At 37.0% G+C, this 18,045-nt stretch overlaps 1 protein-coding gene across 1 annotated transcript; it reads left to right on the forward strand.

The window, feature by feature from the left end:
• Positions 1 to 1,233: 1,233 nt before the first annotated feature.
• On the forward strand, positions 1,234 to 16,992 carry LOC121321032 (hormonally up-regulated neu tumor-associated kinase homolog A-like). The gene is made up of 9 exons (XM_041259942.1): positions 1,234 to 1,937; positions 3,630 to 3,922; positions 5,314 to 5,367; positions 6,178 to 6,342; positions 7,798 to 7,925; positions 11,325 to 11,460; positions 12,134 to 12,302; positions 13,493 to 13,664; positions 14,619 to 16,992. The coding sequence occupies exons 1-9, from the start codon at positions 1,704 to 1,706 to the stop codon at positions 15,254 to 15,256; spliced, it is 1,989 nt and encodes a 662-aa protein (XP_041115876.1). The 5' UTR covers positions 1,234 to 1,703; the 3' UTR covers positions 15,257 to 16,992.
• The last annotated feature ends 1,053 nt before the right edge of the window (positions 16,993 to 18,045 follow it).

Raw genomic sequence — 18,045 nt, forward strand, 5'->3', positions numbered from 1 at the left:
TAAAGTATTCAGAACTGTGGTTGATTGAAGTGTATTTAGATAGCATGGAAACTGGACCAGCTCTAGACCTGTAGGACAGTATAAATTGGCAACCTGTGGCTTAGAACACCAGCCCTTCTAAGCGCGGGCTGTCGAAAGGCCACACTCCAAGGTAGTCTGTGCTGCGGCAGTCAGAGCTAGATATTTAAGTAACATTATCAAGGTGGTGTTTTCATTAGGGGCTTTACTGTTGTGAGTGTGGTTAAATTGAATAGAGGTTGATTTGCAATTTGATTGGGTTCCACACAACTTTTTTGTAGTTGTGTAAACCCACTGAAGCACATTTAAACTATTGTATTGCTGAAGTATTGTCTTTAGCGCAGATTAGCAGCTGTTAACCAGTTCCCTTGCAAAGTGAGGGTGAGAAAATTTATCTCCTCCTCTCGAAATCTGACCTCCTTTTCTTCCCACCTTCCCCCCCCTCCGGTCATACAGCAAGGCCTAGCCCCGTGGAGGAACTGTGTACTCTCATAAACAAATAAACAACCACTCCCGGGTGACTGCACAGGCAGTTGCTCACACACGACAGACAGATAAGAAAGAGCAGCCTACCATGCAAGCAAGGAGGCCCCTGAAAGACAGAAAGGGAAAAGGTTCTGTCTTTCCAAAGTCGTTGATTCCGGGAAAGCGGTGAGCCAGCTTTCAGCACGAATGCAAGGGAAATACAACCGACTCAATTTGACTCGAGAAGCTCTTTTCTGTTGACACGCTCAGCTCAACACAGAGGTCTTACCATACTGTCTTGTGAAGGAAAAAGAGAAATGGTTTCCTCTGGATGACAGTTTTATCCCCTCGTGGGCAGGGCATCATCCCAGGAAGAGGCCTATCGGCAGCTCTGGTATAGCGAGCCCAAGATACCTACCCAATGGGCAGGCATATCCCATACATAAGGGAACCACTGTGCTGCATCACAACATAGGTCTCAGTAAATATTCAGATACAGAATAATAATGTGCTAGTACTTTGTATCTGTATGCAGATATATGCTATATTTTAAATAAAGTAATCAAGTTATTAAGAATGCAAACAAGTTGTAGCCTTTAGGTGAGGTGGACAGTTTCTCTCTACCATTGTCAGTAATTGTATTATCCTACTGTTTTTGCATATGGGAAATATGGGAGGCTGGATTTGAAAGATTTACATGCAATGCTGGGGGGTCAGATCACATGTGCTTCCCCGCCTGTGATTCGATTAAATTACTAAAATTCAAACTGAATGAAGCTTTTCAGTTCAGAGAAACTTTACAGCGTCACACACAACAGCAGCAGCAGCAACAACAACACGCGTTGGGAGAAGAATTCGTCAGGGACAAACACAACACTGAGCCTTTACTGTAACTCTGCACACTGGATACAGTGCAGACAATTGGATGCTTTGTACTTTTTACTATACAACTATACTTCTATTTTGCAATAGGCTTACCTTTAAATCATGAGAACATTAAATAATGGATTGAATGTTATTGTAAACTGGGTTGAACATGTGTGAATGTTCTGCTGCATGTTAAGTGTTTTGACTAAGATTGGTACCAGGAGGGACTTTTCCTCAATATTGTCCCTTGCTGACTCCGCTTATCCTGTCTGATCTCAGTAAACGAAAGGCCCGAGTGAAGTAGCTCCCTTTCTCACGGGGTGTTTGTGTGTAGGACTTGCCAGTGCAGCAGGATGCCAGCATCTGTCGGAGGAATGCTTCCAGAGCGCAACGGATTTTTGGGAGGAAAATATCATATTTTTCCAGGAGAACGTAGACTCCCGTCCTTCGTCACCTGTGTTTCCAAGGAATACCTTCGTAATTTTCAACACAACAAACGAGTTGGAAATTACCTTATTGGAAGAAAACTGGGAGAGGGCTCCTTTGCCAAAGTTAGAGAGGGATTACATGTCACGACGGGCGAAAAGGTATGTTTTTTTTTATTTTTAGTAAAATCTGGGAGTTACAGTGCATGTAGATATTTCAATCTAAAAATAAATTAATTTAAAGCATATGCTATTTAAACGAAACAACAGTTACTACAAAGCAAAGCAAAAACTAGAAATGTGTACTATATAACTTTGCACTGCGTTTTCTACAAAGTAACTGATTATTGCCACTTCACATTTAAACTGGAGCCTTATCTTTTTAACTAACCGCTATTAAATTAATTATTGTAAAAAGAGCCTGGACAGGTTTTGTTTGTTTTCACATTCCTCCACCCAGACGGACCCCCCACTAAAAGCCAACTGCTTTGTGAACTGTTATCTCAATTTGTAAAACGTTGAATGTTAATGTTATTTATTATGTATTTTTAGTGTCTAAAACTCACAGTTTAGTTTTAAAAAGGGGCACATTCAGCACACCAGATATGCCTCTGAATTTCCATCTGTGTGTCTCTTTCAGTACTGGTCATTTATGTTGACAAAATCGTATGAAACCGGGTATTAACTTTCTTTATAACAAGTCCCAAGATGACGTTCTCTGTATACCAGTCCATCTGTGAAGGTAAAACAGAAAGTATCGTACACTAAAGTGAAATATTGACAGTACCAGGTGTTTAGTTTATTGTCAAAACTGGTCGCTCAGAGTAATAAAGAGGACGGGTATATAACTGTTATGTTTTTGCATCAGTGCAAAGTTTACACTATTTAGTACTAAAATGGAAAAAAAAAAAAACTGAATTAAAAAAAAAAAAAAACATTAAAGTTCTGTATTTCAAATAGGCTTACATGTAATAAGCGCTAATAATTCCGATATAATAGTATAGAACATATTTCCCTTTGCGTCAATTTAAATGTATTAGTAAATCGTATAAATGTTTATAACGTGCAGCTACATTTTACTTACAGTTTGTCTCACGGCTGTAGCAACAGATTGGTATTGTTTGCTTTATGCATATTAATTTAAGTAATCCTGTATTTTAGATAGTTTAATTCACATTTGAAAACTATAATCGTCAAATAAATGCAAATATATTAAGATGATACACTCAACTTTATTAATAACCAAATATGTGTAAAATTACGAATTATATTATTGTAAATAAGACTGTAAAATAAGCCTAAATACTAAAGTGTAGGCTAATTGAGGGGAAGATGACCCTAACCAATATAAGAAATGTCCTACCTCAAAGGTTGCCCTTTTATGTTATGTTGTTTAACAGAATTGTTCTCAATATAATTTGACAAGCTTGAAAATAGCCCATCAACAGTCAAGAGTGTACTAAACCAACATTTAGTGAATTAACACATATATTTTCAGCATTTTGATAACAATTCGAATATTATTTTAAAATCATTTTAAAATAACTTACAAGTCGTTCACTTTAGTGAGAAAAAACGTAATTTTCTTCAGTTTACACATGCCTCGTCAGCTGTGCAACAGTGAAGATGAATGAGTGCGCCAATGCTGGGGATGCATTGAAATACAGCATTGTTGTTGTTTCATTGAGAACGATTAAGTTACCAATCCTTTTACAGGACGTTTGTTTTTTTACGCTTTCCCATGAAAATCTACAGTATAGTTGCAACACTGTTTGGTTTTTCACTGTATGCTATATGAAGGATATATTCATTCTACTTACATACCATATATGTAACCTTATATCCTACTCTTAGGTTGCGATAAAGGTTATTGATAAAAAGAAAGCCAAGAAGGATTGTTATGTGACGAAGAACTTGAGACGTGAGGGCCAGATTCAACAAATGATCAGACACCCCAATATCACCCAGTTACTGGACATACTGGAAACAGAAAACAGCTATTACCTCGTCATGGAGCTGTGCACGGGAGGCAATTTAATGCACAAGATCTGTGAGAAGAAGAGACTGGAAGAATATGAAGCACAGAAGTACATTAGACAACTGGTCATGGCAGTGGAGCACCTTCACAGGTTCGGGGTTGTTCACAGGTAACACAGCCTTTAATGTCTTTGTGAATTTAGTGCTAATGAAAGACGAGGGACAGTGGCTACTGACTTCAGTCAGGCATGTTACATCTCTGAAAGTATACATCATTCCTGACCTGAATACCCCCTGCCCTTCAGTCCCAAGTCAATTGTGTTGAATTGTGTGAAGACTTTGTAACAGCTAGGTTGAGACTAGCATACTTGTTTACCAGTTAAGATGTAAAATGCATTCAATCTGACAAACTTTCATGCACCCATATCTATCTATCTATCTATCTATATATATATATATATATATATATATATATATATATATATATATATATATATATATATATATATATATATATGATATTGATAAAAACACACATATGCTTTATTATTAATAATCCAGCTCAACATTGATATTTTAGTTGCCAAAAACTAATAGCCATTTATTTGAAAACTGCTATTAATATTGCAGCTATACATGACATTTAATTGGGTGAGTACATTTTTCCTAATAAAATAGATTAAAACGGTCTTGAAAACATGGTATTCTTTAACTTTTCTATACTGTATTTCTCTTGTGATAGTTTACTGGGCTTGACTGTTCAGCAGGAGAAGTGTTTCAGACAGCTGGAAACCTGAACAAGGTGCCGCAGTGTAGCCCTTGAGAAATAATGCCTTGTGACTTGAGACAACATTTAAATTGTATTGCACTCAAAAATGTCATACATGCCAAATAATATTATTTAAGACACTGTGCTTGTCAGGCTTTTGGGTATGATTGGAACCATTTTCTTTCAAAAGTACAGTAAAGATCATAATCATAACCAGTGAGTTTTAGAAACTGAATTTCTGTGATGTATTAAAAACATACAAACATGTTTTGTTCAGTTTTTTGAATAAATTAAGCATCCTGAATAAAGGTTTTTTTTGTAAGGTTTCTCAACAATATGAAAAAGTGTGGAATTGTGTAATGTAAGGTAAACATAAAAAAATAAATATACTGGAACAGTAGTGACAGCAGTAGCCATAGCAGTTTGATAAGTTACTGTTTCTAAAATACAGTATTGTATACTAAAATGTTTCTAAATTGAACCCTTCAATGCAGCTGTATTAGATATGAGGGGTTTTAGTCTCTGCACAGCTGTCACATAACTAATCAAATATGTTTCCCTGTTTGCATGTGAATGTGCTTAACATCCAGCATTGATGAATTCATGACCCTTAAAAACTTTGACATTTTAGAGAAAGAGAGTGTTGTGTGAAAAACACACTTCTAACCATTGTTTGAAAAGACTTTGCCTTTTAAAAATGGTAATCTGCAGGGCTTTTTATGACTACACAATGACTTAATTATTATGTATCTTTTGCATCATATAATTTGTATGTACTTTGATTTCACTCAGAGACCTGAAGATAGAAAATCTTTTGCTGGACGAGGAGAACAATAAAGCTTATAGGTAAAAAAAAAAAAAAAAAAAATATATATATATATATATATATATATATATATATATATATATATATATATATATATATATATGAATCTAAATAAAGAATCTGTTCAATTGATATTAACAGCAGGGGGACTAAATACAATTCGGTTTAAATAATTAGAACAGAGCCCTTTGTGTAACAGAGTTTGAACATCTCTTACCAGTACATTGGAGTCTCTTTAGTGTATTTTTGTCAATAAAAGTACCAGTATGTAAAATGGCAGGGTGGGCCCTAATTTAATGCTTGTTGTAAAGATCAGCTGCAATTCCTTTCATGTGTCTTTGTGAAGCAGATTAAAGCTGCACGCTGATGTCACAAACACACATAACTGGCACTACATGTTTGTGTGGAATCTATTCAATAACAAGAGAAAACAAAATCTTTGGTTGTCTGTTTACAGCAACACCAACAATGTAATGTATAAAGATATATAGGAGACACATCAAAGACTTGAGGTTTTAAAACTTGTATTTGTGATCCCTATTAATACCATTCCATCAGTTTGCTAAAACACCATCAGATATACCATGTATATATTTCTTTGGTAGATGTACTATTGGAGTTTTAAAAAACTTTTCCAATGGAATGAAGAATAACATGTGTTTCAGAAAAGAATGGTTCTTCTTTGTAAATGTATGCCAATGTATGTACAAAGTAATGCCTTCATTGATGTTTATTATACAGGGGAAAACATGTCAGGGATCAGGCGTGATTATTACAGAGGGAAAAACATGTACTTAAAGTAGTTGTTCTGGTATTTGTTTCTCCAAGAGATTTCAGTTTTGTTTCATTGTTTTCTTAGATTTTGGCCTGAGCAATTGTGCTGGGATTTTGGGTTACTCGGATCCTTTTAGCACTCAGTGTGGAAGTCCAGCTTACGCTGCCCCAGAGCTCCTGTCCAGAAAGAAATACGGCCCAAAAGTGGACGTGTGGTCTATGTAAGTTACTTTACAATATCTTTTACTCACAAGATTTAAAGAAAATGCAATGTTTCCAAGCAAATTGCTGCTGGTTTTCAATTTGCTGTCAAGATATGCTCATCAAATTTGGTATTTTCAATGGTTGTAGCTTTGTGAAAAGATAAAAAGCTTTAATGGTTGCTGTGGCGAGGTGTGTTGCAGTGCGCAGGTGTTGAGGTGATGCAGTGCTCAACATAACAACAGACAGCAAAGTACTGGTGAAATGGTGGTTTTATTGTGTAATTCAATAGTCTGATGACAATAGTAAACAATAAATGGAGGACTGGCAGTAGACAGCAATGTGTACTGCTCAGCTAAATAAACACAGGGTTCAGTCCCAAAATAATAAGCACAGTATTTAAACACACACACACACACACAATACACAAACACAAGTCCAAGTCCAGGGTGAGTGCTAGTGGTGCAAATACAATTTATCCGTGAACAACAGTGCAGTGTTGTCCGGGTTTGTGCTGGCTTTAAGCGACAGCTCTGGATCGTGTTAGCTGTCTCACTCACGGTAATATTTCGCTCGTCCTTCAGCATTCTCTTAACCATAACAAAGGAACAGATCACCTAGCCACATCCCCTTCTTGTACCTTCAGTCACTTGGTTAGCGTGTGCAGTCGTCTCTCCTCCAATCCACAGTTGCCACATCGCTTTCCCCCTGGGCGATTACTTAATGTACCCTTGTGCCCCCTTCCTAGATGGCCGACTCCTACTTAACCCTGGGAATGAATTGTCAGGCCATCCAATCCAGGGCACTCTGTTCCCTTTATTCAATGTTCTCACAGGTCGGCAGAGAGATTTATCACCAAGAATCATTCTGTTTCTGTCACAGTTACTCATTATGTTATTTTACTCTAAAGCTTTTTACTTGTGGTTTATTGAACAAAATATCTTTAATAATGAAGTTCAAAGTGTAACATGAATTGTAATAATTTTATCAGTTTAGTGTGATAAAAAATATATATCATTTAGTGTAAAGTAATGCCTTCATTGATGATTATTATACAGGGAAAAACATGTCGGATCAGACGTGCTTGTTATACAGAGAAAAACATGTCAGGGATCAGGTGTGATTATTATACAGGGAAAAACATGTCAGGGATCAGGTGTGATTATTATACAGGGAAAAACATGTCAGGGATCAGGTGTGATTATTATACAGGGAAAAACATGTTAGGGATCAGGCGTGATTATTATACAGGGAAAAACATGTCAGGGATCAGGCGTGATTATTATACAGGGAAAAACATGTCAGGGATCAGACGTGATTGTTATACAGAGAAAAACATGTCAGGGATCAGGCGTGATTATTATACAGCGAAAAACATGTCAGGGATTGTGCTTTAAATACATACTAAGCTACATTACCACCTGGTGTCACTTTGATAGTGGGTCGTAGGCTTAGCCTGTCCATTTGTTTTACAGAGGTGTGAACATGTACGCAATGCTGACAGGGATTTTGCCATTTACTGTCGAGCCTTTCAGTCTGAGAGCCCTGCACCAGAAGATGGTGGACAAAGAAATGAACCCCCTCCCTGTCCACCTTTCGCCAGGTAATGAGCCTTCATGGTAGTGTAGCTGCATATATTTGGTTGTTCCAAGTATTATGGTGTCATACAAGCGTTATTTGTCCAGAAAGGTTAGTATAAAATTACAGTAACCAAATATACATATAAATAATATGTAGACATATTGGGCTATATTTTCAAAGTGTTTTCTCCATTCTTTAATTAACTCCTGGTTTTTGAAAGGAGAAAAAGATATGTCTGTTACAAAATGAAAAACAAACAACTTTAAAGTGCTTAAGAGAATTTGAAATAGAAAACTTAGTTGTTTGATTCTAGTTTTGTCTAACTAACAGGTGTTTTACCACTTTAAAAAACAGGAGTTAATTAAAGTCTGGAGTAAACGCTTTGAAGTTTTCTATATGTAAAAGTTCACAATATTTGTCCATCTATCAGATGCTAGTGTGGAACATTGAGTTTAACTTCTGGGCTCTTATTACAATTGCAGTACTTCTTGGTATTGTAGTGTTAGTCAGATTGCCAGTTTGCTAATGAAATTGCTTTTAAAGTGTATAATGAGGTAGTGGTTGCAAGCTCTATACATGGCTCATTCTGTCCAGGGTTTTTAGTAAGACCCATCCTATCTTCTTATCCACATTAATACTGTTCATTATAGATTACAGTGCCATGTTTTTATAAATGAAATAATTCCCTCTGGTTTCATATTCAGAATTACTGAGTTATCTCATTGTACATCCATAGAATCACATGGACCATCAGTCTGATTTCAATGTGGCTTTATTACACAGAAACTCAACACAGCTTTTTACTGTCTAGGACTGAAGCACATCATACCAAGTTATTACTGCTTTATTATACTGAGATGGAGCCCACGTGGCAGTAACTATGTAAATGATTACCATTTGATGCAAACTAAAACGGAGACATCACCTTTCACCCAGTTACTACAAAAGTATACATGCTTCTCTTGAGTTGTTAGTGGTTAATATGAACCATTCTTTGCATTAACTTCCTTAGGGATGACCTGGGGGGAACATTTGCAATTCTCATAAATTAAAAGTGGGTCACAGCACAGAGTACCCTTAGGACATATTTTACTTTTATAAAAACGATAAAATAAAAGTTTTTTTTCTTATAAAGGAAATCAGTGAAAAACCTGCTTGGCTGTTATGCATGTGATGTATATTTCATGCACCAGCACTTTTCAAGCAGAAACATTTCAAGGAGAAAAGCGCTAGTTTGTTTTTGTTGTCACAAGACTACCAGTACTTTTGAGCATCCCTGTAGATAGTTCAAGCTTGTGACTAGTAAGGACTTTTTCAATCTGAGCAGCAAACAAACACCCGTTCTTCATGCTGGCTCAGCAGTATACCTTCCTGTGTGTGTGTGTGTGTGTGTGTGTGTGTGAGAGTGTGTGTGTATGGGGAGGTGGGAGGGGGGACGACCTAATTAACCCATATGTGTATTCCATGGGAGGCTTCTGTCTAGCAGGAACTTTAAGCTGTGTGGTAGTTTTGTGACGCACATCATTCTTTTCTGAATCTTTTGACAAACAATGCACATATGCACCAATTACATAATGTATCAAAATACATAAAATAAGTACAATACAACCATAATATGGCTGGTTTGGGTAGATGGATGAGGGCTCTTTCGTAAACTGAAAAATGTACGGTTCTGTATAGGGATTTCTGAACTGTTAATTATAATTAATGGTAAGTAAGTCAGATTTTAAACTAAACCCTCCTGCTCTGAACAAATCTGCTTTTAATTTGTATTGCTTTTTTAGTGCTGCAGAAAGCAATCAGTTGACCTTTAGGCATGCTACTGCATTTCAACAGGAGCACTTGAAATATTCAGCTAAAGACTCAGACTCAACCAGGCAAGGCAGGAGGTGCATACTTCTAACTCAGCCAGCAGTGTGCACACTGAGTGATTGCACATACACAATGCAGACTAGGAAGGTCTTTAGTGGTTTCAAAACCAAACTGTGTCACAACAACAAAAAACAACTTCACATTCTGACATTTTTTTGTGTTAAAATAAAACAATAGTGCTTGTGAATGTAGTGCTCATGAAAGATGGGACCACCCCACCCACCGTTTCTGTGAGCAATACTAACCTAATGCAATCTTGAGCCTTTTCAAGCAAAGACTGCTTTTTTTCAAGCAAATCAGTTTCTGAATTGTGCCAAATGGTATAATGTGATGTAGATTGATGCTAATGAGATTAAGTTAAGACCACCAAACTCATTTTACTTGTGACCTTAACCCAGTCTCAAGAGGTGAAAGGCATGAAAGGCTAGCAATTTAGCACCACTGTACCACTTATCCACCTTTGCCTTTCAGTGTTAGAAGATTGCTCACACCTCTTAAGTGTGACATTGTTGAATAACTGCATGTAAACCATGTATGTAATGTAACAGACTATGTCTTAGTTTTAGTACAAAAATGTTACAAGTGAAAGATCTTATATAATTACCATACCACATTCCAGCCCACATTTCTAGTATTCAAGGTTATACACAAGCTAATTTGAAGACATCAGGGTAGACCTGTCAGAACATATCTGTATAGCATTTGTTCTGTTCTCTTAAATGCATAACATCAAAATAGACAAAGATACCTTCTTTTTGTTTAGCTTCTATCTTCTTTGACATGGTTAACGATAGAATTGTTATCCAGCATAGGTCAGACGTGGAATCTGGGTGTTATCTTGACCCCGAGTAATCTTTAGAGACTTCAGATGATTCCCACCCTTGAAACATCACTAGACTGAAGTCTTGTCTCTGTGTTTAATCTATACAAAACAAACACAACTGCAGGGTCAGTTGATTTAATGAACAACAATGCTTTCTTTCAGCTAATGTTCTGTCTAGGTTATAGTTTGAATGCCACAGTCTACCAATAGTGAAAGTCATTACTTCATTTCTGGGTTTACTTCATTGTATACTCATACAAAAAGAAGAAAAAAAATCAATACTATATGTTCCCTTCGGTCACCATTTTTTATTTTTATTTTTAGAAGTTTTAAAACAGTTTGTTGTATGAACAGTATGTAGTTTGAGAAGTTACCCTGCCAAAACTTTGAAAAAAACATAAATGCATTTTAAAATAGATACTTAAACAGGAAATGTGGTGCCATTGTGCAGGCAGTGACTGAAGGGGTTATTTAAAAAATCGACGTGTATTTTTTTAAAGAATGAAACAAGAAACAGCTTGCAGAATCAATTATTGTTCTGATTTCCCATTGCTATAACATGTTCTACTGAAATCAAGCTGTGGCTTATCCCAGCGGGGTATGAGTAGATCAAATCAACCCTTAAGTTGGGAAGACAAACGTTTCAGCTAGTGCCTTCAATGTTGACACTGCCTACACATAAACATCTGTGCCATCCAATTTAGTTTCCTCCTGTTTTATTTGCAGCTGCACTCAGCATGCTGAGAAATCTACTTGAACCTGATCCAACAAAGCGTCCAAACATTCAGCAAGCTCTAGCTGACCAGTGGCTTAATGAAAATGACCAAGGAAAATCTTTATATCGGATGCCTTATCCAAACAGGTACCAGCACTATAGTTTACACAATACATTGAGAGTACAAAGGGCTATTTTCTGATTGTGCGTTATATCAGGGTGGTGAGCTGTGAACTGGCAGTGGAGTTCCAAGCACTTGTAAGAAGGTTGCTGTTTCAATTTCACTGTATCTGCTGGCAAACAACTGCGTCCTTGCAGGCCAGGGAAGAGAGTACAGTTGAGGCTCATTGGTAGGGCACAGTGCTGAAAACTTCATTTCTTGATTTAATATCCTGTTGTTTTTTCTGCTTATATAATTATTTACCAGGCTTACTACCTGTGTCTTTGTCAATCATAGAGACTGACACTGCAAATATTCCTGAAAGCTGAAGTTGTCTACATGACAGCTAGGGATGTACAAGTGTAATGTATGCCTGCTGTTGTGTAACTGTGGCAACTGTTACTGTTATGGGAGGGGGGTGGTACAGTCTTTTTAGAAGCAGTCCCACAAGTTAAAAACAGCAATATAATTGATAGGCAGCACATAGAGTAATATACATGTCAGAAGTTAAATATCGTAAAATGGCACAATATAGGTCCCTTCAGTAAGCATCTTTTTGTTATTAATGGTTTTTTATCATGTGGGATGAAGTTCCGGTACGTGTGTGTACTGGTGAAGCATTGGCATGGTCACCAAGTTGTATGTGTGCCCTGTCCTTAGGATACACATGAAAGAGCTGAACCAGAGTGTGTTGCTGCACATGACTGAGAAACTGGGATACAAACACAGTGAAGTAGTCAACACAGTGATATCCAACAGAGCCTGCCACACACTCACTGTCTACTTTCTGTTAAACAAGAAGCTGGAGAGATACTTAAGAGAACTTAAAGTAAGTAAAGTCTTGTTTAGGCTTGAGTGAATTGTATCTACCTGGCATGGAATTGTATCTACACTGAAGCCATTTTTAAAGTGGGGGTGCTGAAAGCCATTGAACAAAACTGTAACCCCTGTATATGATGGAAGCCATGCAAAGCCAGGGGGTGCTGCAGCACCCCCAGCACCCCTAGTAACAGCGCCCTTGCATGGCAGTAAATATTTCTGATTAATATTTGACAAACAATCCATATTCTGCATTTTTCATACAATTGGTGACTAATGCAAATTAATAAGTAGCTTTTTTTTTTTAAAGGGGCCATAAGTTTTCTGACCTGGATGAGCTTGTTTAATCATTCCACTGTGAAAAAAGTCAATGTTTCTCAAGACCTCCACCAAACAAATGTCCCTTTTGTTGCTAACACTTGTTCAATTTGCTGGTAACCCAGTCAGCAGGTTGTGCTGACAACCTGGGAAGCAGAGAGAGTTGCACGATCCATTGTCTGAAGCAGAGAGCTGTGAAAGCAGCCTGCCTGTGACTGACATGCCCTTCTGCTGCCAAGCTTTGTGACTGTGCTGTGTAGCAATATGATGGCAGTTGTATGCATTTCAGCACAGTCAAGAGATAATTCTTAAAAAATGTTATTTATTTGAATCACTGAGTATATATAATTAATATATTTTATTGAACAATGTTTGTTAGTAGAGTCCTAAGAAATTACCCTATGCCACTCCACTCCATAAATTACATTATTTACAGTATTTACGGTATAATCATAAATCTCGAAAAACTACTCACTTCTAAATCTTTTGTAGTCATTTTTGTATTGCTTTAGTATAAATACATGTTAATTTGGATTCATATGTTGTTTTTTTCTGACTTTACGTGAATGAAAAGACACACATTTGTCCATTTTCCCATTGGAAATAGTGATATTTTGAAATGTCACTGTCCTGGTCACAAAAGCAAAGTTTGTGGGGAATAATAGCCATTTTCTATACTTTTGAGGCATAAGCAATTAGGAAATAACACTTACTACAGGAACAAAAAAAAAAAAATTGTTACATGGTGTAATCAGCCACCTGTCTTAACCAGTAAACTTCAGATTTTTAAGTGGTCACATGGCTTCTTGCACACGTAGGCACCAATTTTTATGTTACTATATACTTAAAATATATATTTTGTTTTATTTTATTTTATACGAGGAAAGGAAATTCAAGGAGCAAGAGAGAATAATTGAACTACAGCAAACACCTTGGAATAGCAAAATAGAGAAAGTCCCTGATGTCCCTAAACAGCACCCGTGCACTCTGGCTGAAAGCACAAAGGCCCTGCTGAAAGACAAAAAACCCCAACGAGCAATTCAGCAAGAGAGAGGTGAGAGCTAACAGCTGCACACTTGAATTGCACTAAAGACTGTGCTAAACGCTAGGATTTTTATATTTTTCGTTTAGAAATTTCAGAAATGCTGAGTCTTTCAGGACTTTTGTCTAGAATTTTCCTAAAAAACAGAGCAGGAATGGCAGATATGTCCAACCTGGCAGTGTTTATAGTATAGCGCTACTGCTAGATAGTGATACCATGTGCCCTGTCTTATCATGAGAGGAATAGTTGCATTAGCTTGGATTCCATTCTTGATTCAGGGGGGGATTTAATTTTAATTGCCTGTGCATTTTCCCCCCACTTTTTCACATTGATGAATGGGAGAAATTTCAACGGTTTAAAGGTTTCAGCAGTACAGTGCTATCTCACCTAGCACACAAAGGTGTGACTGTCACTGGTCCCTGATCTACACAGAGGCAGATTTTAGTACCACCACTCAATTTACCTCCATGGTTAAATTATTGATAACTAGCTACCATACTAATACAGTGGAAAGTAGACAGAGCAAATGTATGAGTTTTGAGTAAATGATCAGCCACTTCTGTTTCATTTTTTGTTCACAAATGACAATGGACCTCTTACAATCCCAGAGAATGAAAGAGCTGATATAATACTATGAACTGGTGGTTGTTTTTAGATTTTTGCAAGGGGAACAAAAACATATTTGCTTATTTAAAAATAATTGCTTATAGTTTCACTTTAATGAATTATTCTCAGTGTGTTTTAGGTTTGCACACTTTCACTCTTCATTTACTATGCATTACCACACTTTTGTTACCATGGTGCACTGCAGTAACTAACAGGGTTGTGTCAATATGTAAAGATAACAGAAATGTGTGTTAGGACAGAAATAGATCTACATTAACACTGAATTCACATTAACCCTAAGTAAATGATAGCCTCCTATACTGGTATATGTGTCCTAAATGAACCCATCCTTCTTTGCAGCACTACTGCGTGGTCTTTTATGTGCCGATGAAGCCAGTGAAGGTGAATGTGTCACTTCATGTTCATTGGAATACCTGGAGATGCAGCCTACTTTTCCCAGAACACCACAACCCATTAGAAGACAAGAATACCTCCAGCAGGACAACTTCAGTTTGGGAAAGGAAGGCAAGAACCCCCGGTTGGGAATCAGTTCAGGTCATTCCACTGATTTTGTGGACAGAGAACCAGAGCATACTGAATCAACGCCCTGGTACAAATTTGCCAGCTCAGCATTCTCCCACAGGTTTTCAAATGAAAAACAGTCTTCTGCCTCACAGCCAGAACACACAAGTTCTAATAACCCTGTGATTTATAGCACACATGTGACCTTAACAGACGAGGACAAGAAGAGTCCATTGAAACCAGATAGGGTTTCCTCAGATTTGACTGTGTCCTACAACAAAGGGACTGGTGATTCAGGAGGCCCAGGCTGTGTTAAAAACCGAGGGAGGTTCCCAATGATGGGCATAGGACAGATGCTGAGGAAAAGGAATCAAAATGTGCAATGTAAGACTGAAAAGCACGTGGAAATGAACATGCCTGCCGCAGCGCGGTCCTGTCAGGTGCAGAACACGTTCCTTGCAATGGGGGCTCTGTAGAGTTTATGCTGACCAAAGCTTTACACAAAGTGGTTAATGGTTAAATTAAAAAACAAAAACAAAGACAAAAAAATGGATACACTTCAAACTACAGGTGTATATTGTAGTTAACTTATTGTAGTTAACTTTTTGCAAAAATGAAGACTACACGACACCAACAGTATACTCCTCTGGGGACATATTTTAATTGCACCATTATATTTTATGTTCTATCACAAAAAAATGTCAGTTGTTTGTGCTTTTCAGGTTAACCCTTTGTGTTTAAAACCTGGGGTTATCTAAAGATAAAGAAATTAGTGGAGAACCACACACATCAAATGTTTAATGTATGGAAAATATTGGGCTAATAGAGGCTTGAAACACCAAATAGCCTAGATGAACCCAACTGAAATGAGAGTTTAGTCTCCATGTGTTTAATTAATCTAAGATGTATGTACAGAACATGACCCAATAAAGGCTGTAAATACAGTTTACATTTTGAACAGTTCAGGGAAATAAATGTACAATTATTTGATTACAAAGTTTAAAATGCTTCTTATATGGGGCAACAGAAACTGTCTGAAATTTCAAAGCCTTTAACACCTTATCCTGTAAGCTTTATAGCAAGTAAAAAAAAACAAAAAAAACTGCCACGCTGTAAGAGCCATATTGCATGAGCATATGCCTGCCTACTGGGTAATAGCAGTGTTTGCAAGTATGTATAGTGTGGACATTCCTTAGCACAATCTCTTAAAGTAATTATAGCTAACAACATCGTTCCATACATTTTCTCCACTGTTTACATCATTATATAGGTCTCAAATGTGCATTTTTGTAAGAAACACATGTTTTAGCAAATCTCTGAAACTACACTGTTAAATACATCTCTGTTACCAAGCCATGCTTTTAGACAGTTTTGTACTTACTGTCAATAAGCAGTCAGCTGCTTCCCCTGTTGACTGCCATGCTTTCAGCCTGTAACACTTATTGACCCAGCAGACACTGCAGGGGGGAAACAACCAAGGAGGTAAAGCAGTAGCAAACTTCCTGTAAGACAAGGCAAGAAAACTGAGAGCCAGCCTACTGTAGTGCAAGATCTGTGTTTTAAAATTAAAATACACGTGTATTTTCCTTACAAAGTGCACATTTGAGACCAACCTGTATGCAGTTAATAGAAGTGCAAGATGAGTCAATATTATTTGGTTAGCTACAATTACTTTAAGCTTGCATTCTGACCACTGTTGGGGTGGGCTAATGAAGGCTGATGAACATTTACATAAGTTATATCATGTAATGTCAATAAGGTCAATTTGATCTACGTTTTCATGGGCAACACTAATAACCACTTGTCTATTTTTTTGACATTGTATTCCACATAGGTATGGATGCAGATCATGGTGACTTTTTCATGGTACTAACACATGTAATATGCTATTTATACAGCGATATGTACGGTACCTGTTTAGTTTGATATTGAAGTACATGGTCCCAAAAGAAAATGGTTCCTAAATGTGGTCTTGCCCAGACTTTAAGCCACTCTAGCTTTAAATAGTTTGTATTGTCACCTAACTTCACATAAAACAGATACATTGGTACAAACCATGAATTTACCAGATCAAAACGTCATTCTTTAAATGTGTTAAAATGCGTCCCTCAGAGTGTTATTTGTACCATTACCAATAAAGTATGTGTAAAAGTAGGACACACTTTTATCAAATGTAATTATTAATGAATGTATGTTGGAACTACAGCTGTATTAAAATAACTGTCAAGATAGTGTTTTAAGGAAATAAATATTTATATACTGTTTCAGACTGAAGACTTTTTATTGACTTCACAGCATTTTTAAAAGCTTTTGTATTTCTTAGGGTCAAGTAAATTTTGGTTCGTACTTGGATAGCTTCTGTGTTTATTTATTTATTTATTTATTACTTAAGATCGGTGCATAACTTTTTGCTGCTGTGCCTTGTGTTAGTGACACTTAGGATACAAATGTTAAGTCCAGCATCTGAATTCAACTTTACAATACACAATTACCCCTCTAATTCTGAGGATTTATAATTAAGCTTTTCATAAAAACACTGATCTGAAAATGGCAGTAAAGTGAAATAACTGGCATTCTTGTTGAGTGCCAGTTTTATATAAATATACAAGTTGAACTGTTTTACAGTAAATCAAGACAAATGTTTTTTGAAACATTTACAGATGTATTTAATTCTTTTAGCTTGAATTCATGTTGTACTGACCGCAGTGTTGCCAAATCCCCCCAAACCAGTCCCCCAAATTACAAAATTTCCCCCCAAATGTAAAACTGAATAAGCAAAAAAAAACAAAAAAACAACCTCTTGCGCTATTTAGGTGATGTACCCCAGGGTCTGTCTGTGTTGGAGTTAACCGTTCAACAGGAAGCATGTCCCACACGCCTGTCATGTGCTCCTCCATCACACAATAAAATCCACTCCTGCTTTTAGAGTATACTCTAGGGGCGCTGTTTTTTTGCCACTATATAAGCCTGACCCTAACCCTCCTGCATCACATTTCCCTCAACCAATCCATTGGCAATGTTTAGGGTGTACTTTAATCTGAGTAAACAGGTTCCTCATTGCAAATCCCCTATAACCCCCAAACTAAAAATAACCCCAAGGATCCCCCCCAATCAATTTTGCCCTCAAATTTCAGACTTGTTCACAAAGTTTATTTGTTAGAGAAGATAGCACCTTGTCTGTGTTGTTATGATATATGCAGTTGTTTGGTAGGATCGTCTGTGAAAAATAGTTTGGGGGGCCATATTTCATAGGCTGATCCATGAA

Source organism: Polyodon spathula, chromosome 9 (assembly GCF_017654505.1).
Source record: "Polyodon spathula isolate WHYD16114869_AA chromosome 9, ASM1765450v1, whole genome shotgun sequence".
NCBI classification, from domain to species: domain Eukaryota; kingdom Metazoa; phylum Chordata; class Actinopteri; order Acipenseriformes; family Polyodontidae; genus Polyodon; species Polyodon spathula.